Source organism: Miscanthus floridulus, chromosome 3 (genome assembly GCF_019320115.1).
Source record: "Miscanthus floridulus cultivar M001 chromosome 3, ASM1932011v1, whole genome shotgun sequence".
NCBI classification, from domain to species: domain Eukaryota; kingdom Viridiplantae; phylum Streptophyta; class Magnoliopsida; order Poales; family Poaceae; genus Miscanthus; species Miscanthus floridulus.
This window is the reverse complement of record NC_089582.1, coordinates 133,863,528-133,888,616: the sequence shown is the minus strand read 5'-3', so window position 1 is coordinate 133,888,616 and position 25,089 is coordinate 133,863,528. Positions and strand designations below refer to the sequence as shown.

Below are 25,089 nucleotides of genomic sequence, written 5' to 3'. Positions count from 1 at the left end.
CGTCAGCACTGACCGGACGTAGACCCTTAGCGTCCGGTCACTCTTCGCGCCAGCGTTCGGTCACGAGACTAAGACCGCGCGCTCACTACTGCCACTGACCGGACACGCCGATCCTGCCGAGGCCAGCGTCCGATAAGTTCTGTGAAACCCTGTCTTTTCTATACAGGGCACCGGTGGCACCGTCGGACACTCCGTCGGTGGAGTTTTGAACCCTTCTTTCCTATGTTTCATCGTCGAGTTGATCCACATCAACTCCAACTTCATCTCCTTTGTAAATGTGCCAACTCCACCAAATGTACACCACCATGTGTATGTGTGTTAGCATTTTCACAATCTTTTTTCAAAGGATTAGCCACTCAACTTGTCACGCCACTCGATCCTAGCGACGATGCAAAGTTAGATCACTCGAGTGGAACTAGATGACCGATATGCAAACAAGTTTGCCCCTCTTGATAGTATGGCCATCTATCCTAAACTCGGTCATCAACTTCTCTACACACCTATGACCGATGAAATGAAATGCCCTAGGTTATACCTTTGCCTTACGCATTCCATTCCATCTCCTCCAATGTCGATGCAACACATGCACCAACACGATCAACAACGATATGATCCACTTCATATCATCACATGATCATATTGGTTCATCGATCTTGACTTCACTTGCTTTTCACCGTTGCCTTCGTCCATCGGCGCCAAGTCTTGCTTAAGCTTCACCGCCACGCGGTCCATCGCTCCAAAGCCTCCAACTTGCTCTTCACGCTTGCAACCGGTCCATCAAGCCAAGTCATGTCTTGATCTTCTCCACCTTCATCACATGACTCAATGTCATGTCTCATTTGCAATGAGCTCCTTCATCATCACATGTGTGAGCTTTGCAACATCTTCAAGCCATTTTCACCTTCATGGCATATGTTGCTCACACACATGTACCTATGGACTAATCACCTGTGTATCTCATATAAACACAATTAGTCTACCTAGGTTGTCACTCAATTACCAAAACCACACAAGGACCTTCACACGACCTAGCCCGCAGCAGCAGCGTGCGGCCCACTCGCACGCGCGCGCAGTGCCTCCCCCGCGCCCAGGCCGCAACCTGGGCCTAGGCCGAGAATTCACTCGCCCGCCTAGGCTGAATTCGGCCTGACTCGCTCTGAGCCATCGATCGCAATCGGACGGTTGTCCAGCCATCTTGGCGGATCAAAACCGCCCGCGGCCGTCTCTCCCTGAAACCCTAACTTCATTCACTTCTCCCCTTTCTCTCTCTACGCCACGCACATCACAGCGGCCGACCATGACGGCCAGGGAAGAAGTGGTGGTGTCACCGTGGGGCCCCTCGCCGGCAAGCGCGCTCGCCTGAGGCTGAGCGCACCGCCGTCGAGCGGCCTTGCGATGTTGCCCTTGACCCGGAGCTCGAGGCAGAGGGCCGTGCGATGGCATGACCTCTCCGGCCGGTGGCTTGGGTCTCTGCTTGCACGGTGGCGGTGCCTTTGTTCCCGCTCAAATGACGGTAGCGCCGGCAGTGAGGAGAGCCCAGGTAGGTCCCCTCCCACACTCCGACTTCTATTGTTGGGTTAGGGTTAGGGTTAGGGTTAAGGTTTGATCCGAATCGAATCAAATCACCTCCTTCTTTCTTTCTGAGATGGAAGATGGTGGCGCCGTCGTGGATCCCTTCGTCGGAGCTCGTGTGCGTCCGTCACGCGGCTCCGTCGAATGGTGCTGGAGTCCGCGCGCGTACAGAGGAAAAGTAGCGACGGTGCTGTGCGGCTCTCTTCCCGTGCACCGTTGAAGCGGTGGCGCGGTCTTCTTCCCGCGCAACGGTGGTTGTTACAGTGGTGGAGGAGCTCTTGTGAGGCCCCCTTTCTAGATCTACACCCTAGAAGACCTGTAGGACCTCTAGGTGTAGATCTAGCGAGTAGAACTTGACTTAGACAATACTTTGTTAAGTACCTCATCTTGAGGTAGTCGCGGCCATGGCGCCGTCGACGAGGTAGCAGCGACGTGGAGGCGCGGTCCAGTGGCGGCGGCGAAGGCGATGGTGCTTCCTGTCGCTCACAGCATACCCTCTCGACCAGTCTAGGGTTAGACTCGGTGGGGAACTGGCGGCAGCAGTGAACCTTGTACCTTGCGCCCCGGCCCCCACCTTCCTCTTTTTAGTGCTACGCGACGGGGGCCCGTCAGCCAGGAGAATGGCCGGGCGCCCTCGATCCGGGCGCTGATCAATGGTCCAATTGACCGTTGGGCCAACCGGTGGATCAATCTAGCATACTGTGCAATCTATTCTGCGGTGATGACTTTGGGCTTCCAGATGGCCTTGGAATTTGACTAGTGCGAGACTGAGAGGAAGCTTTGTACCACAAGCAAACTCTGACCATCACATTGTACATTACCATAGGACTCAAGTGCAAGTGCTCCTCATCAGTGACTTAGAAGTTAGAACTACACAGTATAACACATAGTACTTCAAATACAGTTCATTGTTCAGTCAACAAAAGGAGGACATGACACGGAACATTCATACGAAACCTATATGACCTGCTGATACATCTGGGTGTAGTTGAAGTAGGTCCTTATAGAAACCGTTATCTCTGCAAGTCGTTGTAAAGTTGTGCAGTCTAGTCCAAGATGGAGTAATGCACGCATAACTCTTTACTCTGAGAAAAGAATGCTATATACCGCGCATGTTCATTTGTTTATCCGCTTATGTACTGAATCTCCAATTGCTTGATCTTTCGTAGTGGCTCTGTTCGCTTCTCTTATAATCCGTATTTTTCAATTAAAATAGTATTTTTCTTTCATAACAAATCAACTAGAATAGTATTTAACTTATATTTTGAGCGAAGAACTTTCAGCGAAGCGAACGGCGCCAGGTCCCGCGCTGCTGTTTTCGCAGCCGAAACGAAACAGTACGAGGTTGCCCTCTAGATGACGGACCGGACCACGAGCACTTTCGTGCCACAAACGCGACCGAAGCCCACTGTCGAACGCACGACCAGAGAGCCCATGGATACCCACGCGGCCTGCTCCACAGTTTGGCGGGGCTCCCTCCCTGCCAAAAGCAGCCAGCCCACCTCCCGTTCCGCAGGAGCAGGACCGCAGTCCGCAGCGCGCCAGCGGCCCATCGCCGTTCCCACTTCCCAGCGCACGGCGTAAACCCCTTCTCTCCCCAACTGGCAAAGGCGGTTCCAATTCCATGCCCGGCCAAATTTGGCCATTAGCGCGCGGAGTCCCAATTCCGCGGCGAGCCTGCGCGCGCGGAGTCCCATTTCCGCGGCGAGCCTGGGCGCGCGGCGTACGGCGTACGGCGTTGGTGCTTCGTCGCTCTCAAGCCCCGTGCGCGGCTCCATCTCCCTCTACCTTCTTCTCGTCCCTGCGCTGCTTGGCGCCGCATGCTCCTGTCCTCCCCGAGGAAGATGAGGTTAGGGCTTTGTGACCGTAAAGCACTACTCCTGCCTCTTTATCGAGGGGGTTTTCCCGGAGCATGTGGTACAGTACAGTCGCAGTGGTGGTTTCGGTGGCCGGTGGGCTTAATTTGGTTCAGTTCTGGAGGTGTGGGGGCTTGGAGCGCTAGGGCGGTTCGTGGTCACGGATGCGCTTGCGCTAGTCTATCTTGCGTTTCCTCTTGTTCTGTGATTGCGCGGCGGTCGCGGTGTATCTGGCTCAATAATTGGAGACCTAGGTTTCGCTGAGCTCCGGTTGCCTGTCGGATCCCGTGGATGGATTTTTTTTTTTGAAAGGAGCTGTTCGTGATCATCGGTTCGTTCTAATGTACTGGCGATTTTAGGGGGTTAATTTGGTGCTGATTAAAGTCACTAATTCTGCTAGTAAAATCTTCGAGTAAAGGCGAATTCTGTCCATTTGTTCGTTAATCTCGGAATTATAAAAGAGGAAAACACTGATTCATGCAATGCTAGTTCTGTTCTGTTGGTGTACACAAAGGATGATGAGTGTCTTTCACTCTCAGTTGTGTTGCTCCTATCCATGATTGCTGGGTTTACTTGTTCTTTGTGCTTCCTGCTAAGGAGCAACTGCTGATGCAGAATCTTCCTTCCCAAATTGCACTGATTTGCAACATCTTGTTCTCTGCTGCAGTGAACATGAAATGGACACAAAGGAATGTGAGAGCTTACTGCTGGATAAGGACCGGCAGCTTCATCCATGTAACCCCGAAGGGATCGTTGCTGACATCGTCTCATGCAAAACACGTGCAGGGATTGGACAACTACTCACCTCGGGTGACAAAATAGCCCCCCTGATTGTTGAGGCGGCGCAACAATTCCCACAGTTACCACCACTACAGCCACCTAACGTGCACCATGGCTTACTAACATCCCCCCATTCACACCCTCATCCAATTGACAGTTTTCAAGGAATTCAGACTCCATTGCACTGGTCCCATTCATGGCCTCAGTCTCATCCAAGTTGCGTTCCTCATGAATTTCAGGCCCCATTCCTCTTTCCCCATCTGCGGCCTCAGTTTCACTCAAGTGGCACTTTTTATGGATTTCATGCTCCATTCCCCTTGCCCCATTCACAACCTCGGTTTGGCTTCATTAGCAAATCTCATGAGTTTCATGCGCCATTATTACCACTCAATGTTCAAACTGGACCATTGCATTTTGGGCTGCCTCAGTTACATCCAAGCCTCAGTTTTCATGAAATTCATGCTTCGTTCACCCCCATTGTTCCCACTGGCGCTTTTCAAAGCCCATCTCCTGAATTCACTGGCTCTGGGGAACTCATGTTGGAGAAGGAGATAAGAGAACTCCTGTTTTTGCTGCAACCACCAAGTGTCCAGGTCGAGTCTCTTGCAAATATGTACATGGACAGCTATGGAAAGCCTCTGCAAAATGAGGGACTCCTCATAGATGGCCAGCAGCAAGGAAAGGCTGGTTGCAACCTAACAGATGTGCTCATGCGACTTAACACCACCAGAGTGATCGAAAGGTTTCTTGTGATCTTATTCATCTCGGCTAGTTTTACTTTAGATAGATGTTTGTTTCTCAGTTTGCATTCTCATTATGACCCTGTCTGTTTCAACTTCAGACAGGGACATCAGTATATTGTCCCAGTGGAAGATGCTCCTATGTACTTGGCACATGGTTTCAAATTGGGGATGCCTCCTGCTAGCAGCAATTCTAATCAGATTTTTGTTGTTTTCATGCCTGGAAGCAAATTCACTGAAGAAGATGTTCACAGCTACTTCAGGTACTGCTGTCTAACTTCAATGCTTGATGCATCTTGAGTCTTGACATGAACCATCCACCTATTATGTAGTTATGCATCTGTAAATAACATTATAATGATATTTCTGCCAGTCATTATGGTACTGTCAATGACGTGCGAATTCCACCTCAAGGAAGGCGCAAGTATGGTTTTGTGAGCTTCCAGGACCCTGGAACAGCAAACCAGATCTTATCAGAAAGGATCCCTCATTTCATCTGTGGAGATCCAGTTCTTGTCGAAGAGTACAAGGAAAAACATGAATTAGAGTAAGGATATAATATGGTTGTATTCTGTTGCTTGCTACTACACATTGATATTGCATTACCATAATGGTGTAGACCTACTATTACCATTTCCTGTTAAATGATATCTCTTGAATGGTTTAGCATGATAAAGCCTACAATATATATATATATATATATATATATATATATATATATATATATATTCAAAATTTTCTGTGAGCTATTCCCTCCGATTCCAAATGCAGATCGTTTTAGATTTTGTGCACAAGAACAAGGAATTGGATTAATAACCTTTGTGCCATTAATTTATTATGTATTGGGAAAGATAACTCATTCTTTTTAATCTTGAGCTTCGAGGCTGGCCACATCACCACGCTTGTGCACTATGCAATGGCCCACTGGAGACTAGCTACCACCTATGCTTGGCCTGCCCCTTCGCCCAGGCGGTCTGGAGCCTTGTTACCTCTTGGGAGCACTTTGCCACACTTGATGTGGCACAACATGCAAACTTCAACACCCTAGCAGACTGGTGGGAGCACTCCCTCCACTCTATCCCCAGAGATCGCAAGCGAGCTTTCAATGGCCTAGCTATCTACACAACGTGGAACCTTTGGAAAGAGTGAAACTGCAGGGTTTTCAAGAATATCCACGCCACGGCCCTCCAATTGCGGGAAGGAACAAAGAAAGCGTGGAAATCTACAAAAGGGCACATTGTATGCAAAATCAATAGGGACTGGGTTTAGTTTCTTATTACTGGGGCTCCCTCGCTGGTTTAGGCATGCTTGTTTGGCTCTCTTCGCCTGTATATAAAACTCTTCCTCTTAACTGATAGGCAGAGGTCCTGCCATTTATGTTCCAAAAAAATGACTCATTCTTGTTAGAATGATAATATTTCTTAAGTTGAGTCAAAGATAGGACGAAAGCGTCAAACATGCATAGAAGTTCTAAACCAACCTACATTTAGAGAATACTCCCTTAGTTTTTTCTTACAAAGCGTCTTCTGTGTCATTAGGACAAGGCTTTGATTGACAATTACTTTACTCCACCGATATTTACTTTATGTGATAATAATATAATTATAAGTAAGTACTTTTGAATAAGAATAGAATATCATCAATTTTGTGTCAACTATTAATAGAATAGTAATTATTGGTCAAAGGCTTGTCTTAATGAAATGAAAAAAACCTTATAATTACAAATGGAGGGAGTAGTTGACAAGGCTATGATGACCTACACTTGGAATTGGAGGGAGTATGTTTTAAGTACTCTTATAACTGTCATTATTCAAGACAGTTTCAGAAAGTTAACTCTACAGTTGTTTACTTGTTTCAACTTCAGACAGGAACATCCTCCTAAGTACTTGGCTCATGGTTCCAAACTGGGGGTGCCTCCTGCTAGAAGGGATTCTAACCAGATTTATGTTCTTTTCATGCGTGAAAGCAAATTCCAAGTGTAGGTCGCTCTGAGTTCCTCCATGGTCATGCCGACGGCCACCGTGGTCGCTGCAAGCGCGGGTGACGACGTGGCAGCGCTGAGCACGGGTGGTTGTGTGGCGGAGGCGAGCGCGTCCGCCGGCGGTGCCGCGTCACGGCCGCCCTGCATCGTGGACGTCTAGGGCACATGAGCGTTCTTCGTTTGCGAGTGGATACGGATCATGTGAACTATCTTTCTGAACGGACGTCTCCCAGCAGGCAAGGTGCGAACGGAGGTCTCCCAACAGCCAACGACAGAAATGTCTTTTCGCGTGGAGGACAATCCCAAAAAACAGAAACAAAGGAGCTAAATAGGGATTATGGCAACAAAAACAAAGTGTTCATGTTTATACTGGCAATTTTGCGAAGTCAATTTTTTTAATGGCAATTTTGCGAAGCCCATCGTTTGCAATGGCAAATAGCCAGTTTTCTCCCCAGGAAGATGAGGTTAGTGTTGCGCAGGGCTTTGGTTGGGTTCTGGAGACGGGTTCTTGGACCTAGGGGGTGTTCTTGGTCGGGGATGAGCAGGTTTATCTCGTCTTTTCTTGCGCTGCTGTGATTATTGGGATGGTCTGGCTGACTAGCTTGATTGGAGGAGTAGGATTTGGTGAGCTTTGGTTGGATTCTGGAGAAAGATTCTTGGAAACAGTAGTTCTTGATCATTGGTCCGTTCTGGCATGTTAAGAGATGTTGGTGGCAAGATTAGAGTTGCTGAATTCTGCTAGTAAATACCAAATCCAGTCGGTTCTTATATTTGGAATGGCGAAATGGGGAAAAATGAATTCGCACAAAATGCCTGTTATTTAATTGTTTGGTTGAGGCAGAGAATGATGCAATGTTTTCGTTTTCGCGTGCACTACTGTTCTCCATTCCTGCTGTGTCGTCTTCTTTCGAATTCGGATACGGACGGATATCACCGATATTACATTTGTTTTCATATTTCTGTCCGGATTCGGATTCGAATACGGATAGTGTCAACTATGTCGGATATGATACGATTGAATATCGACATCATAAATATGCGATTTGAGTATTCGGATACGGATACGGTATCGGATGTTGGATATCCGGACTCGGATACGGACAGATCTCAACCCCTCTAAACGGATTCGGTTTCGAATACGGTCGGAAAATATCCGTACCGTTTTCATCCCCTCATATGTCTGCTCATGAGGCTTGATACTATAAAAGTGATTGAGAGGTTTCATCTCATCTTATGCATCTCTGCTATTTTCCTTTCAATATTTATTTATCATGTTGCATAACATCTTTAGTCTTAATTTGCAAACACAAAAATGTTTCATGTTTTAATTAGTGTTTCACTGTGATTACTGTTGTTTCAACTTCAGCGATGGACAACAATGTGCAGCCCTGGGGGGAGATGCTCTTGAGTCAAGTGGCTCGGCTGCTGATTCCAAATTGGTGCTTGCTCCTCCAAATCCAAGGCATAGAGTTACAATTTATATTGCCTTCTCTCGTCAAAGCACATTCACTGTCAGAGGTGCTTGGAGCTATTTCAGGTATTGCCATATGACTTTATCATGATATTTCTGCTGTATCGTTATGAAGTTGTAACTAATATTATCATGATATTTCTGTCAGGAAGTTTGGGCCTGTCACTTTTCTGAAAATCCTAGGGGCCACGAGAGGTTGGGTGAGCTTCCTGTATCCTGAGACTGTAGAACTGCTATTATCAGAAACCAGAAGTAACCGTCACTTGATACTTGGAGCACTAGTTCATATATTTTCCTCCATGGAAAAACTTGAATGGAAGTAAGTATCTAATGCTTGTTTGTTTTCTGTTACATGCTCTTCCATTTTGTACTACCACACAAACTACTAGCATCATCATTAAAACAATATCTCATGTATGTTTGCTCATTCAGGCCTAGAATATTTTATGGCTGTCTTCATTTTTCCTAAAAAGAAACTGTTTTCCTTCGAGTTTTGCAAATAAGTTACTGGCTAAAGACTATTTAATTTTTGCTTCATTGGCAGGTTTTCAATTAGTAAAAAGTGTAACGAAGATCAAGGCCCCTTCCTCTATGACACTGAACTTGTTTTCCTGTAGCAATCATGCGTGATTCAGAGCTTGATTTCCATGCTTTGCTGCCCGTAATCTTGTATTTTCCTGACAGTGGTGCCGCACATCAGGATATTGATCTGCATTTGTGTCTATACATCTATTATCTAACTATACCGGCTATTGTAAATTTTGCAAGCGTGTCTTGTTCTTGATAAGTTACTTTCTGAATCTTTGTATTGCTAAGGTTTGCTTGTTTTGTTTGTTTGTTTATTGTGGGTAACTTCCTTTAATTAAGTTACTGATCTTTGTATGGCAAGTTTACTTTCTTATGGTTGTCTATGCACTTCTTTTTAATTACCTTTGTTCAATTAAGTTCTCTCTTTTATTACACGTCCAGGAATAAAGGCATTCTATTTGTATTTTCGAATCATAAATGCACATTCTGTTTTCATCGTGTTGAAATTTACAGGGTGTCAGGTCAGGAAGAAAGTGATAAGGTGTCAGATGTCAATGTCAGTTATGAGTATCACATTGGTGAGTACTGACCAGATACTCTGCTTTCTGTTATCTCACTCGACCTGCATTTAATAAACTAAAACTGCGATAATGTAATTTTCTGTAAGCCATTTTTGTTCTCATATCATCAGGCGAAAAATCATCAAGCGAACTCGAACCATCTCCAGAGAAGCTGAATAATGAGTGTGATAAAGTGATTAGTGCTGATAAGAGCAGCAGTACTTTTGCTCACGGAATGGCTTCAGAAGGTATTTATGTGGAATTTCACCAGTGTTTTTTTTTGCGCGCGGGGGAGGGGGGGGGGGGGGGGGGTGTCGAAACTTCACCAGTTATTATTTGTCCTTACATTTTCCTGTTCTTTTAACCTTACTGGATTCTGTAAATATCCTAGGTGACAATGCAGCAGAATCGTCAGATCTATCAAATCGTTCAGACAAGGCATCAGCAGATCAAGATATGTAAGTTTCCTGTATATATTAGTTGATTCAGCTATTTTCTATCTGACTTCTAGGATGGTTTATTGATCTGGTGGTCATTTTAGATTTGGAGGATTTCGGATGCTACTGAACTGTTATACATCTTTTCTATTTGTCTTGTTGTATCACCCTCCTAATTAATCTGGCTCTGAACTTTGCAAACTATCTCGCAGTGATGATTCTGGACTTCAGGATGACCTTGCTGTTGACGAGAGGAAGCTTCGTGCTACGAGCAGTAGAACAAATTCGCCAACAGATTGTACATTGCCGTTGGATCAAACGTGTGCAGGTCAATGCACTGTGTGCAGTAAACAAAAGCCAGATGGACAGGACGGGAAGCATAGTTGAAATAGGTTCATATAGAAAATATCATTTTACAGCTCATTTTAAAGCAGAAACATATTTTCACAATGTAGGTCTCATTTCGAGAAAAGAGTGATATACTGTTCACGTTATTGCTCAGTTGTTTGACCTCATAAGGGGAAAAAATGTACATTGGTCGAATTCTTGTGCTCTGTTTATCTATGTGTTGGGTCTCTGGCATACCTGTAGAATCTCGAATCGTAGGATCTTCCACGGGATGGTTTGCTTCCTGCTTAAACACATAGTTCAATGAATCTGCGATAGGCTGTGCAGCTGAGCTTAGTGGGACCATATATAGTTTTGTCATAATTCTCCGTTAGTTTCTCCTCTCTTCTCTCTCTTTTGTTTTAAAGAATCAGACAGAAGAGCTATTGATTATATTAAAAGGAAATAGAATTTAGATTGAGCAATACAACAAAGCAACGACAACCCGAAAGGGTGGAACATCAACAACAAATAATAGAAGACAACGAAGCTAAAATAACACATGTAAGCAACTATCGGCAAAGGCCGTTTGGACTAAGACTTCAACATGCGACGCACAATACTACTGCACTATTTCTCCTTTGAGGCAAAACTTTGTTCTATAAAAAAAAAACTCCATCATTAGGGTTTCATTTTCGGCTGATAAAGTTGGCCAACCGCCCTGCTCGCTTGAACTTATCAGCCGGCTTATCAGCTAGAATCTACAGTATTTTTCTCTCACAACAAAACAGCTTCAACCGACTTATCAGCCGGCTTATATATCAGCCAAACAGAGCCTTGAAAAGCCAAATTCATTGGCTTTTCATTGGCACCTCGCCCGCCGCGTGCCCGGCCTGTTGCTCGCCCTGCCCGTCGCGCGCCTGGCCCACGTGGATTCGGCCCGCGTGTTGCGCGGCCCGCCTGCAGTTCCCCCATCCTACGCGCACTGCCTCTGCTCTCCCCATCTCTCGCTCTCTATCTCATGCCCACCGACAACAAAGCGTCTCCCCTGTCTCTTCCCCAACCCCAACGCCACCGGGATGCCTTGCCACAGCTGCCCTTGCCGATGGCTCTGGGCGCACGTACTAGGGCGCCTCAGGTCGTCCCTGGTTGAGCCAAGGGCACCCATGAGCGCGGTCGGATGCTAGTGGTGCTCGAGCGCCGCTGGTTCCCACCCCGACGAACGAAATCGACCGACCCAGGCCTTCCCTCCCTGATGATGCAAATGTATGTTTCAAGTATTTCAGGCGGTTCAGAGATATCTTGCATTTGTTTCATATGGCTGATGCAAAAGTAGATCGGGGATGTTGCACATGTTACAAGTGTTTCAGAGGCATGTTGCAAGCGTTTGTTCAGAATATTTCATCTATTTTAGACGTATGTTGCAAGTGTTTTGATTTGAATGTTGCATATATTTCACACATATGTTGCAACAATATATGTTCCAAATATTTCATCTGTTTCAGTCTTATGTTGCAGCAAGTGTTTTTACGTTGCACGTTGCAAGTGTTTTATATGGTTGTTGCATATGTTTCACACATATGTTGCAAGTGTATGTTCTAGATGTTTCATCTGTTTTAGACGTATGTAGCATTTTAAGTGTTTCATGTTGCACATGTTTCATGTTGTTCGGAGAGTCAGGGGGTGGGGAGTGATGGTGGCACGACACAGTGAAAAGGTCCTAATATGGCTAGAGGGGGATGAATAGCCTATTTAAAAATTCTACCAGGCACTAGAGCAATTGATTAGTACAACAAATGGCGTAATGTAATTTTACTCTAGCTCTACAAGGGGTGCAAACCACCTATCTCAACAATTCTAGTTACTATGATCACTAGGCACACACAAGAGCTAAGTCACTACTCACTAAGCTAGTGTTCTCTCAAGACTAACTAAAGAGCCACACTAACCGAACTAACAAGCTCTCAAAGACTAGCTACAATAAAGAGCTTGGCAACTGGTTTGCAACAATGTAAAGGAGGGGATATGATGATTATACCACCGAGTAGAGGAATTGAACCAATTACAATGTAGTCAATCCAATCACCAGGAGAAATCCAATCACACAACAGACACAAGATTTTTCTCTCGAGGTTCATGTGCTTGCCAGCACGATAGTCCTCGTTGTATCGACCACCACTTGATGGTTCGACGGCTAAGAGATGTTGCACGACCCTCGTCCACATAATTGGACACCACAAGAACCTACCCACAAGTGCGGTAACTCAATGACATGAGCAATTTACTAGAGCTACCTTGTGGCCCTTCGCCGAGAAGGTGCAAGATCCCTCACAATCATCGGAGCCGGCCACGAACAATCACCAACATGTGCCGAAGCTCCTCCACTGCTCCAAATCATCTAGGTGGCGGCAACCACCAAGAGAAACAAGAAATCCACAGCCACAATGATCCCCAAGTGCCACTAGATGCAATCACTCAAGTAAATACACTTGGAATCACTCACAATCTCACTATGATGATGAATCAATGATGGAGATGAGTGAGAGGTGTTTGATTAGGTTCACAAGGTGAAAGGTCCTAATATGGCTAGAGGGGGGGTGAATAGCCTATTTAAAAAACTACAGATCAACTAGAGCAATTTGATTAGTATGACAAATAGCGAAATGCAAACTTGCTTTAGCTCTACAAGGGTTGCAAGCCACCTATCCAACAATTCTAGTTGCAATGATAGCTAGACACACAATTTTCTATGATACTACTCACTAAGAGCTCTCAATCTTTCTACTCTAAAGAGCTCCACTAAACAAACTTAAATAGCAAAGCAAGCTCTCAAATCTAATTACACTAAAGAGCTTGCTACAACTAATTTGCAAGAATGTAAACGAGTGAGTAGGATGGTTATACTGCCGTGTAGAGGAATGAATCAATCACAAGATGTATATGAAACCAATCACCGGGAGAATATCAAATGGCAAGAGACAACCGATTTTTCTCTCGAGGTTCATGTGCTTGCCAACACGCTAGTCCCCGTTGTGTCGACCAACACTTGGTGGTTCGGCGGCTAAGAGGTGTTTCACAAACCTCGTCCACACGATTAGACACCGCAAGAACCTATGCACAAGTGAGGTAACTCAATGACACAAGCAATTTACTAGAGTTACCTTTCGGCACTCCGCTGGGGAAGGTACAACTCCCCTCACAATCACCAGAGATAGCCACGAACAATCACCAACTCGTGCCGATCCTCCACCGTTGCACCGAGCCATCTAGGTGGTGGCAACCACCAAGAGTAACAAGCGAAATCCGCAGCGCAACACGAATACCAAGTGCCTCTAGATGCATTCACTCAAGCAATGCACTTGGATTCTCTCCCAATCTCACAAAGATGATGGATCAATGATGGAGATGAGTGGGAGGGCTTTGGCTAAGCTCACAAGGTTGCTATGTCAATGAAAATGTGCAAGAGAGTGAGCTTGAGCCGGCCATGGGGCTTAAATAGAAGCCCCTACGAAATAGAGCCGTTGGGCTACTCACTGCACTGAACACAGGCCGACCGGACGCTCCGGTTAGATTAACCGGACGCTGGACCTCAGCGTCCGGTCGTGCGATGTGCGCCACATGTTATCGTCTTCAAACGTCGATCGCCTGATCTCAACGGTCAAGAGATGACCGGACGCGTCAGTTAGAAAGTGACCGGACGCTAGAGCTCAGCGTCCGGTCGTTTCCAGTAAGGTTCCAAATGCGACCTTTCACGACCGGACGCGTCCAGTCATGCCCGGCCGGACTCACCCAGCGTCCGGTCACACAACGTCTCCTCTGTGTGCCTCACATCAGCGTACGTCAGCACTGACCGGATGCACCCTACCAGCGTCCGGTCACTATTAGTGCTAGCGTCCGGTCGAAGACCGAAACATGCGCCCTCTACTGCCACTAACCGGAAGCTCCGGTCCAACCGAGACCAGCGTCCAGTCACATACAGTGACCTTCGTCTTCTCTGTCTAGGGCGCCGGTGCCACCGTCGGACTGTCCGCACTCTACGGGCAGACACTCCGCCGGTGAAGTTTCTAACCCTTGCTCAAATGTGCCAACCACCAAGTGTATCACCTTGTGCACATGTGTGTTAGCATATTTTCACAAACATTTTCAAGGGTGTTAGCACTCCACTAGATCCTAAATGCATATGCAATGAGTTAGAGCATCTAGTGGCACTTTGATAACCGCATTTCGATACGAGTTTCACCCCTCTTAATAGTACGGCTATCTAATCCTAAATGTGATCACACTCGCTAAGTGTCTTGATCACCGAAACAAAATGGCTCCTACTATTTATACCTTTGCCTTGGGCCTTTTATTTTTCTCTTTCTTCTTTTCCAAGTTTAAGCATTTGATCATCACCATGCCATCACCATCGTCATGATCTTTGCCATTGCTTCATCACTTGGAGTAGTGCTATCTATCTCATAATCACTTTGATAAACTAGGTTAACACTTAGGGTTTCATCAATTAACCAAAACCAAACTATAGCTTTCAATCTCCCCCTTTTTGGTAATTGATGACAACCCTTTCACAAAGATATGAATTGAGATTTAATTGAATTCATGTTGCTTGCCCAAGCATATTTACCATGTGTAAAAGAATATGGATAAGTTTCATGAACTCCAAATGGTAGCAATTGCTCCCCCTACATACATGCTAAGAGTTTGGATTGTAGCTTGCACATATGCTTAGATAGGAAATATAGGAGACAATTTCTACCAAATGATGCTAAGGTATAAGTGATGGACCTTTGAAGCGTGATACCAATCGGAGTGCACCAATATATCATCCTTAGCACCATTAGTAACTAGACATACACAAAAACTAGAATACCTCATGAGATCAATATTACAAGCAAGGGTCTAGTTTCCATAGAATGAACATAAGTCTAGTTACTTTAGCCTATGCATGCTAGTTTTTCATTTCATCATTCAAGCCCATAACTAGCATACACCACACAAGCATGGATATGGAAATTTAGAACTTGTGCTATGCAAGCAAATATATAAAATGCACATCAAAATGCAACATACAAGTTTATGAGCTTGCTCCCCCTACTTGTGTGCATTTTTTATTAATCCCCTTACAATGTCATTTCATTTATTTGCTCCTCCTATCTTATTATCTTTGTGAATTTCTCTCCCCCTTTGTCAACAATTAGCACAAAAGGCGAGCTCAAATTATAGATAGGTTGGAGTGAAACCATATGAAATGAGGATCATTTTCCCAATTTGGTTCAATCTAGATTACTTTGCAAAAGATATTTAACTCGGTTTGATCCAAGGACAAGCTTCTTCACACCTCCAAATAAGGGTTATCTTGTACCATGTTGAGTTAAACACTTATAGCTCATTTTATAGATCAAACACTAGGTTTATAAGCCCACAAACATGTCATATGCTACCACTAGATCATTTCAAACATACAAGCAATAGTGGTACCATACAAGCATCAAATTCATTTGATTTTCGTGAATGAGCCTATTCAAATGTGAAATATGTCTAGATGCACTAATCATGTCCTTAGCAAGGATGTATGCCATGCCAATCAACTTTTACCTTAGATTGCTCGAAGGAGAGGCATGTCATATAAATTGGGGGTGCATCAACACATATTGGAGAAGTCAAGTATGTTCAATTCATTCCTTAGCTTGCAAAACCTCTTTTCATCAAGTGGCTTGGTGAAGATATCGGCAAGTTGATCTTCGGTGCCCACACTCTCAATGCAAATGTCCCCTTTTTGTTGGTGATATCTTATGAAATGATGGCGGACATCAATATGCTTTATTCTTGAGTGTTGAACTAGGTTGTTGGTGAGTTTGACGGCACTCTCATTGTCACATAGCAATGGCACTTGCTTGAATTTGATTCCAAAATCACTCAAAGTAGCTTTCATCCAAAGTAATTGAGTACAACAACTTTCGGCCGAAATGTACTCCGCTTCGGCGGTTGAAAGTGCTACACTATTTTGTTTCTTTGATGACCAAGACACAAGTGATCTTCCAATTGTTGACATGTGCCCGATGTGCTCTTTCTCTCAACTTTGCATCCCGCATAATCGGAGTCCGAATATCCAATCAACTCAAATCTTGCTCCTTTGGGATACCATAATCCAACATTTTGTGTATGCTTCAAGTACCTCAATATTCTCTTTGTTGCTTTCAAATGACTTTCTCTTGGTGGGGCTTGGAATCTAGCACACATGCATACACTAAACATCACATCCGGTCTTGATGCGGTCACATAGAGTAGGCTTCCAATCATAGACCGATATATCTTTTGATCCACCATGTTTCCACTAGCATCACTATCCAAGCTTCCACTTGTCCCCATTGGTGTACTAATAGCTTTACTATCATCCATTCTAAACTTTTTGAGCATGTCCTTGATATACTTGCCTTGGCTCACAAATGTGCCATTCTTCATTTGCTTGATTTGAAGATCAAGGAAGTAGCTAAGCTCTCCAATCATGGACATCTCAAACTCACTTGCCATCATCTTGCCAAACTCCTCACAAAAATCTTGATTTGTTGACCCAAATATGATATCATCAACATAGATTTGCATTACAAATAAGTCATTTCCAAGCTTCTTAGTGAAGAGAGTAGTGTCAACCTTTCCCATCTTGAATCCCTTAGAGAGTAGAAAATCTCTCAATCTCTCATACCATGCTCTAGGTGCTTGTTTCAATCCATACAAAGCCTTTCTCAACTTGTAAACATGGTTGGGTTTCTTTTCATCTTCAAAACCGGGAGTTTGTTCAATATAAACAAGCTCATTGATGTACCCATTGAGAAATGCACTCTTCACATCCATTTGGTATAACTTGATGTTGTGGGCACAAGCATAGGCTAACAAGATTCTAATTGCTTCCAATCTTACAATCGGGGCATATGTTTCTCCAAAGTCAAAACCTTTAACTTGAGTGTAACCTTGAGCTACTAATCTTGCTTTGTTCCTTATTACTATCCCATCTTGATCTTGCTTGTTCCGAAAGACCCACTTGGTTCCAATCACATTATGATCCTTAGGTCTCTCAACTAACTCCCATACTTGATTTCTTATAAAGTTGTTTAGCTCTTCATGCATAGCATTGACCCAATCAACATCCTTCAAAGCTTCATCTATCTTCTTAGGTTCAATGGATGACACAAAAGAGAAATGCTCATAAAATGAGGCCAATCTTGATCTAGTTTGCACACCTCTTAAAATATCACCAATTATAGTGTCTAATGGATGATCTCTTACAACATTGGTTGGTTGGAGCACTTGCACTTGATTGCTTGCATTAGATTGATCACTTGGTTGAGATAATGAACTAGCCACTTGTTGTTGATCTTGCATTTTGTCATCACTAGTTCTTGCTTGGATTTGATCATGAGAACCACTAGCTTGCACATTTGAGTTAGAGAGTACTTGATTCTTGTCATCTTCTACATCAATCACCACTCTAGGCCTTAACTCACCAATGTCCATATTTCTCATTGCCTTAACCAATTGAGTGCCTTTCACATCATCTAGATTCTTATCTTCCTCTTGGGAACCATTTGTTTCATCAAACTCCACATCATGAACCTCTTCAAGAGTACCACTAGCCAAATTCCAAACTCTATAAGCCTTGCTAGTAGTGGAGTAACCAAGCAAGAAACCTTTATCATATTTCTTTTCAAACTTGCTCAATCTAGTGCCTTTCTTCAATATGTACATTTACAACCAAAAACCCGAAAGTATGCTATGTTGGGCTTTCTTCCATTCAAAAGCTCATAAGGTGTCTTCTCCATCATGGGGTAACAATAGAGACGGTTGCTATAATAGCAAGCCGTGTTGATTACTTCGGCCTAAAATGAATGACTCACATTGTACTCACTCAACATTGATCTTGCCATGTCAATCAAAGTTCTATTCTTCCTTTCAACTAAGCCATTTGATTGTGGAGTGTACTTGGCCAAGAATTGATGTCTAATTCCAAATTCATCACACAATTCATCAATTCTTGTATTCTTGAACTCACTACCATTGTCACTTCTTACTTTCTTGATGGTTGTTTCAAACTCATTGTGAATGCCTTTGACAAATAATTTGAATGTTGTAAACACATCACTCTTGTCCACTAGAAAGAATACCCATGTGTATCTAGTGAAATCATCCACAATCACAAATCCATATTTGTTTCCACCAATGCTAGTGTATGTGGTTGGTCCAAACAAGTCCATGTGCATCAACTCAAATGCCTTAGATGTGCTCATCATGCTCTTCTTAGGATGTGTGTTACCAACTTGCTTTCTGGCTTGACATGCACTACATAGCTTATCCTTCTCAAATGTGATATCTTTCAAGCCTCTAACTAAGTCATGCTTAATCAACTTGTTCAATTGTTTCATTCCAACATGACCAAGCCTTCTATGCCATAACCAACCCATGCTAGATTTAGTGATCAAACATGTTGTCAATTGAGCTTCTCTAGCATTGAAATCAACTAAGTATAGATTCTCATATCTAAATCCTTTGAATATCAAGTTAGAGCCATCTACACTTATGATCTCTATATCATCCACACCAAATATGCACTTGAAACCATGATCACATAATTGAGCTACCAACAATAAGTTGAAGTTCAAGCTCTCTACTAGTAGCACGTTGGAAATGCTCAAGTCATTGGATATTGCAATCTTACCAAGCCCTTTGACCTTGCCTTTGCCATTGTCACCAAATGTGATACTATCAATCCCATTGCTCTTGTTTTCATTGATTGAATTGAATATTCTTGGATCACCGGTCATGTGTTGTGTGCACCCACTATCAAGCACCCAATGCCTTCCTCTGGCTTTATAATTGACCTACAAAATAAGATCAACTCTTTTTAGGTACCCAAACTTACTTGAGTCCTTGTAGGTTAGTTACCAAGGTCTTTGGTACCCAAATGGTATTCTTCTTTGGGCCCATAATTGGTGTACCAATGAACTTAGCCTTCACACCATTAGCACCCTTAAAAAGCATGTAACAAGAATCAAATTTAATTGAGGATGTATTTGGTAGCTTGTTCTTGTTAATCTTGCAATAGCTAGCTTTGGGAGTGACAAAGGCCGCCTTGCCTTTCTTGGGGTATAGTCTAATCCCTCTTTGTTGAGAGAAAACCTTTGGCTACCCAAGCACTTTAGTAAGCGGGCATCTCCACCATAGGCATTGCCTAAGACACGAGTGAGCTCATTCACCTCCTTCTTGAGGGTCTTATTTTCCACTTTTAGTGAGTTTTCACAAGTGAGACCATCACTCAAGGGTGAAGTGGAAGTGGTAGTGCTACAAGAAGTGTTAGTGGGAGCAACAAAAATAGATTCATCAATAAGACCACATGTTAGTCCCACATCACATGATATGATCACTTGCTCCTTCTTGGCTTCCTCCACTTTGACTTGCTCAATGAGAGAGGAGTGAGCCTTTTCAAGCTTAGAGTGAGCTTTGCCAAGCTTCTCATGGGCTTCCATTAGCCTCTCATGAGTAGCATTGAGCTCATCAAAGGATTGCTCAAGAAATTTTACTTTCTTGCGCAATTCTTTGCACTCCTTTCTCTTCATCTCATTGCAAGTGTGCACTTACTCACACATGTCCAAGAGCTCCTCCTTGGTGTACTCCTCATCCTCATCATCATCATCATCATCATCATCATCATCATCATCATCATCATCATCATCATCATTATCATTCCTACAAGAGTCACTTTCACATTCATCATCATCACTCTCATCATATTTTACCTTGGTAGGCTTTGCCATGAGACATGTCAATGGAGTGTCGAAGATGGAGAGCTTCTTGTTGATGGCGATGCTTGCTAGTGCTCTCTTGATAGATTTCTTGTCATCATCACTATAGCTATCACCATCTAAGGAACCATCACTATCCCAAGTGACTACATAGCCTCCACCCTTCTTCTTCTTTTAGAAGGTCATTCTCTTCTCCTTCTTCTCCTTTTCATTCTTATCTTTCTTGTGCTTCTTCTTCTCATCTTCATCATTATCACTATTGTAGGGCCAATTTGCTACAACATGATCGGGGCTCTTACAATTGTAGCATCTTCTCACATACTCTTTGCTCTTGGTGTGATCTCTTCTCTTTCTTGCACCATAGCCCTTCTTCTTCATGAATTTTCCCATCTTGCGGATAAAGAGAGCCATAGCTTCATCATCAATATCACTAAGATCATCATCATCGCTTGATTCTTTCTTGGACTTGCCCTTGTTCTTGGATGATGATGAGCTAGCCTTGAATGCTATACTCTTCTTCTTCTTGTCTTCTTCTTCCTTCTTGTCATCCTTGTCATCCCTCTCCCTTTCCACATGGTATGTCTCTTGGGTCATGACATCACCTAGTACTTGGTTGGGGGTAATCTCCTTCAATCCTCCTCTTATGATGAGCAATCTCAATATCCCAAATCTTGGAGGTAGGCACATTAAGAACCGATGAGAGACATCATCATCCTTGATCTTCTCTCCCAATGCCTTCAAATCATTGACAATCACTTGCAATCGATGGAACATCTCCGGAATGCTCTCATCTTCCTTCATCTTGAAGCTTGTTAATTTATCCTTGATATATAACTTGGCACTCTTCATCGCCGATGTGCCCTCATAAGTTTCTTCCAATCTTTTCCACACTTCATTTGCTCTTTCACAATCCTTGATTTGCTCAAACACCTTGGAATCAATGGCATTGTATATGGTGTTGAGAGCCATTGTATTGCATTGCTTGTTGATCTTATCTTGGTTGGTGGGATCATCGGGATCGATGATAGCATAGTCATTCTCGGTCACTTCCCACACTTGATCATTGATTGAACCAAGATACATCCTCATCTTTCTCTTCCAATAATCATAGCATGTGCCATCAAAGAACGGTGGTTTGCCCCCCACATGGTTGAACACAACTTGAGCCATAATTTCACACCGAGGTTGTTAAACCTTCAATCAAATGATGACCACAGCTCTAATACCACTTGAAAGGTCCTAATATGGCTAGAGGGGGGGTGAATAGCCTATTTAAAAAACTACAAATCAACTAGAGCAATTTGATTAGTATGACAAATAGCAAAATGCAAACTTGCTCTAGCTCTACAAGGGTTGCAAGCCACCTATCCAACAATTCTAGTTGCAATGATAGCTAGACACACAATTTGCTATGATACTACTCACTAAGAGCTCTCAATCTTTCTACTCTAAAGAGCTCCACTAAGCAAACTTAAATAGCAAAGCAAGCTCTCAAATCTAATTACACTAAAGAGCTTGGTACAACTAATTTGCAAGAATGTAAACGAGTGAGTAGGATGGTTATACCGCCGTGTAGAGGAATGAATCAATCACAAGATGTATATGAAACCAATCATCGGGAGAATATCAAATGGCAAGAGACAACCGATTTTTCTCCCGAGGTTCACGTGCTTGCCAACACGCTAGTCCCCGTTGTGTCGACCAACACTTGGTGGTTCAGCGGCTAAGAGGTGTTTCACAAACCTCGTCCACACGATTAGACACCGCAAGAACCTACCCACAAGTGAGGTAACTCAATGACACGAGCAATTTACTAGAGTTACATTTCGGCACTCCACCGGAGAAGGTACAACTCCCCTCACAATCATCGGAGATGACCACAAACAATCACCAACTCATGCCGATCCTCCACCGCTGCAATGAGCCGTCTAGGTGGTGGCAACCACCAAGAGTAACAAGTGAAATCCATAGCGCAACATGAATACCAAGTGCCTCTAGATGCAATCACTCAAGCAATGCACTTGGATTCTCTCCCAATCTCACAAAGATGATGGAGATGAGTGGGAGGGATTTGGCTAAGCTCACAAGGTTGCTATGTCAATGAAAATGTGCAAGAGAGTGAGCTTGAGCCGGCCATGGGGCTTAAATAGAAGCCCCCACGAAATAGAGCCGTTGGGCTACTCACTGCACTGAACACAGGCCGACCGGACGCTTCGGTTAGATTGACTGGACGCTAGACCTCAGCGTCCGGTTGTGCGATGTGCGCCATGTGTTATCGGCTTCAAACGCCGATCGCCTGATCTCAATGGTCAAGAGATGACCAGACGCGTCAGTTAGAAAGTGACCGGACGCTGGAGCTCAGCGTCCGGTCGTTTCTAGTAAGGTTCCAAACATGACATTTCACGACCGGACGCGTCCGGTCATGCCCGACTGAACTCACCCAGCGTCCGGTCACACAACGTCTCCTCTGTGCGCCTCACGTCAGCGTATGTTAGCACTGACCGGACGCACCCTGCCAGCGTCCGATCACTATTAGTGCCAGTGTCCGGTCGAAGACCGAAACACATGCCCTCTACTGCCACTAACCGGAAGCTCCGGTCCAACCGTGACCAGTGTCCAATCACATACAGTGACCTTCGTCTTCTCTGTCTAGGGCACCGGTGGCACCGTCGGACTGTCCGCACTCTACGGGCAGACACTCCACCGGTGAAGTTTCTAACCCTTGCTCAAATATGCCAACCACCAAGTGCATCACCTTGTGCACATGTGTGTTAGCATATTTTCACAAACATTTTCAAGGGTGTTAGCACTCCACTAGATCCTAAATGCATATGCAATGAGTTAGAGCATCTAGTGGCACTTTGATAACCGCATTTCGATATGAGTTTCACCCCTCTTAATAGTACGGCTATCTAATCCTAAATGTGATCACACTCGCTAAGTGTCTTGATCATCGAAACAAAATGGCTCCTACTATTTATACCTTTGCCTTGAGCCTTTTGTTTTTCTCTTTCTTCTTTTCCAAGTTTAAGCATTTGATCATCACCATGCCATCACCATCATCATGATCTTTGCCATTGCTTCATCACTTGGAGTAGTGCTATCTATCTCATAATCACTTTGATAAACTAGGTTAGCACTTAGGGTTTCATCAATTAACCAAAACCAAACTAGAGCTTTCACAAGGATGTCAAGTATGTCAAAGTGCCAAGAGAGTGAGCCCCAAGCCGATACCTTCATATTTATAGCGCCCTAAGACTCAAAGAGCCATTGGGCACTCTTGGGCTAATCGGACTCTGCTGACCGGACGTAGCCCAGCGTCCGGTCCACGGATGGCTGCACATAGCCAAGCTTCAAACCTCGCTCGTTAGATCTCAACGGTCAAGTTCCTGTCCTCACGCTGTTAAGTTGCGACCGGACGCGCCTAAGAGAACGACCTGACACCACGCTACTCAGGGTCCGATCGAGTCCAGTAAGCACCCCGAGAGGTTTTTTCAGATCGAATGTGTCCTGTTAGAGATGACCTGACGTGCCCCAGCGTCCGATCAGCACTTAGCTCTTCTCCGTGCACTCACGATGCTGACGCCAGCGTACATCACGTTGGACCTAACGCGGCCCCTATGCATCCGGTCACTATTAATGTGCAGGGTACGGTCACCACTGAGCATAGCTTCTTTGCGCCAACTGACCGAACGCACCAGCAGCGTCCGAGCTCAGTGTCCGAGCTTAGGGTTAGGTACCAGACGCGTCCGGTCACCTTCTGACCAGTGTTTGGTCACTACCCCGCACCTCCTTTTCTTTTTCTAAGTCCTCAACCTCTTCACCCTTGCTTCCAAGTTGCTAACCACAAAGTGTAGAACTTGTGTGCACGTGTGTTAGCATTTTCTTAAGGATTTTACAAGGGTCAAAGTTAGCACGCTAGGTTTTTAAATGCATATGCAAGATTCATGTCACCTAGTGGCACTCGATAAACCGTTTAGCTAAAGATTTTCCCTCTTTATAGTATGGCTATCGATCCTAAATGTGATCACACTCTCTATAGAGTCTTGATCACCAAAACAAAAATCTATCTTATACCTTTGCCTTGAGCTCCTTGTTTTTTGTTTTTTCTCTTTCTTCTTTTCCAAAAGTGAAGCACTTGATCATCTTTTGGTCATCATCATCCATCATGATCATCCTCTTGCTCCACCAATTGGCATGGGACCATCCTTTCATGTCTACACACTTAGTACAAGGATTAGTCCCTAGGTTTCATCAATTATCCAAAACCAAACAAGGGCTTTCACACGGGCGCAAGGGAATAGGGTGCAGCGAGCCAGGGGGCAGCGGACGTGGCATGTGATGTGCTGGGGGCCGGCGGTAGAGGCACGACAAGGCAGGATGTGCATGTGGGGCGGGGCGAACGGCCAGACGAATTGGGGCGGGTTGAATCAAGGAGGACGTGGCGGAATGCGCGTGAGAGGCGAGTCGTCTGGATGTGTAGGCGCAGTGTCATAGAACCGTCCAATTTATAAGAGCACAAGTACAATAGCAATCACCGAAGCAATCAAACCGTCATACTTGAGCCCATATAAACCCGGTAGTCCAATGAAATCGCGAAGGATCTCAAACAACCAACATACAAACCAAGATTGTAGAGATTCAACATAATAATAACCATATCCAGTTGAGTTCTTGCATAATCTCATAACCATCATTTTCATCCTTTCCATAACTTGCTACGATGAAAGGAACTCAAGTCAAGTTCTCACTATCCGGGAGAGACGGCGATTCGAATCGATTCCTACCCAGCTGGGGAAATATTCCTAACACACACCCAGGCATGCCTCGCGAAGGTAGCCTTAGGTCACCTTTGGTACAAATCAGGAACCAAATTCATGGGTACGACCAGCGCCGCACAATCAGAGAACCACTCTGCCAAGGGTGATCGGGACTCTAACCCGCCCTTGGGCTTACGTCAATGGCTCTCTGCACATCCTTACTACCATCCAGAGTGCGCACTTGAACTGCTCATGGTCCCGGCCTGAGATGAGCTACTCGGCT

The 25,089-nt window shown here is 44.5% G+C and overlaps 1 protein-coding gene across 3 annotated transcripts; it reads left to right on the top strand.

Annotated features, from left to right (window-relative positions):
* The first annotated feature begins 3,210 nt into the window (after positions 1-3,210).
* On the top strand, positions 3,211-10,448 carry LOC136547027 (putative zinc finger CCCH domain-containing protein 51). Of its 3 annotated transcripts, none has more exons than XM_066538993.1 (10): positions 3,211-3,336; positions 4,096-4,950; positions 5,050-5,211; positions 5,322-5,495; positions 8,296-8,466; positions 8,549-8,719; positions 9,442-9,506; positions 9,620-9,736; positions 9,880-9,946; positions 10,138-10,448. In XM_066538993.1, the coding sequence occupies exons 2-10, from the start codon at positions 4,106-4,108 to the stop codon at positions 10,310-10,312; spliced, it is 1,947 nt and encodes a 648-aa protein (XP_066395090.1). In that variant the 5' UTR covers positions 3,211-3,336; positions 4,096-4,105; the 3' UTR covers positions 10,313-10,448. The 3 variants fall into 3 exon arrangements, with proteins under 3 accessions (XP_066395090.1, XP_066395089.1, XP_066395091.1); XM_066538992.1 differs by having other exon boundaries at positions 3,211-3,421; XM_066538994.1 differs by lacking the exons at positions 9,442-9,506; positions 9,620-9,736; positions 9,880-9,946; positions 10,138-10,448 and adding an exon at positions 8,945-9,391 and having other exon boundaries at positions 3,211-3,421.
* The last annotated feature ends 14,641 nt before the right edge of the window (positions 10,449-25,089 follow it).

What these genes read in the sequence shown, in the direction of transcription:
- LOC136547027 (XM_066538992.1), top strand. Translation starts at nt 3,393, where the DNA reads ATGCTCCTGTCCTCCCCGAGGAAGATGAG. An exon ending in GATGTTCACAGCTACTTCAG is followed by an intron (nt 5,212 to 5,321) that starts GTACTGCTGTCT and finishes TATTTCTGCCAG; the next exon opens with TCATTATGGTACTGTCAATG. An exon ending in AAGGAAAAACATGAATTAGA is followed by an intron (nt 5,496 to 8,295) that starts GTAAGGATATAA and finishes TTTCAACTTCAG; the next exon opens with CGATGGACAACAATGTGCAG.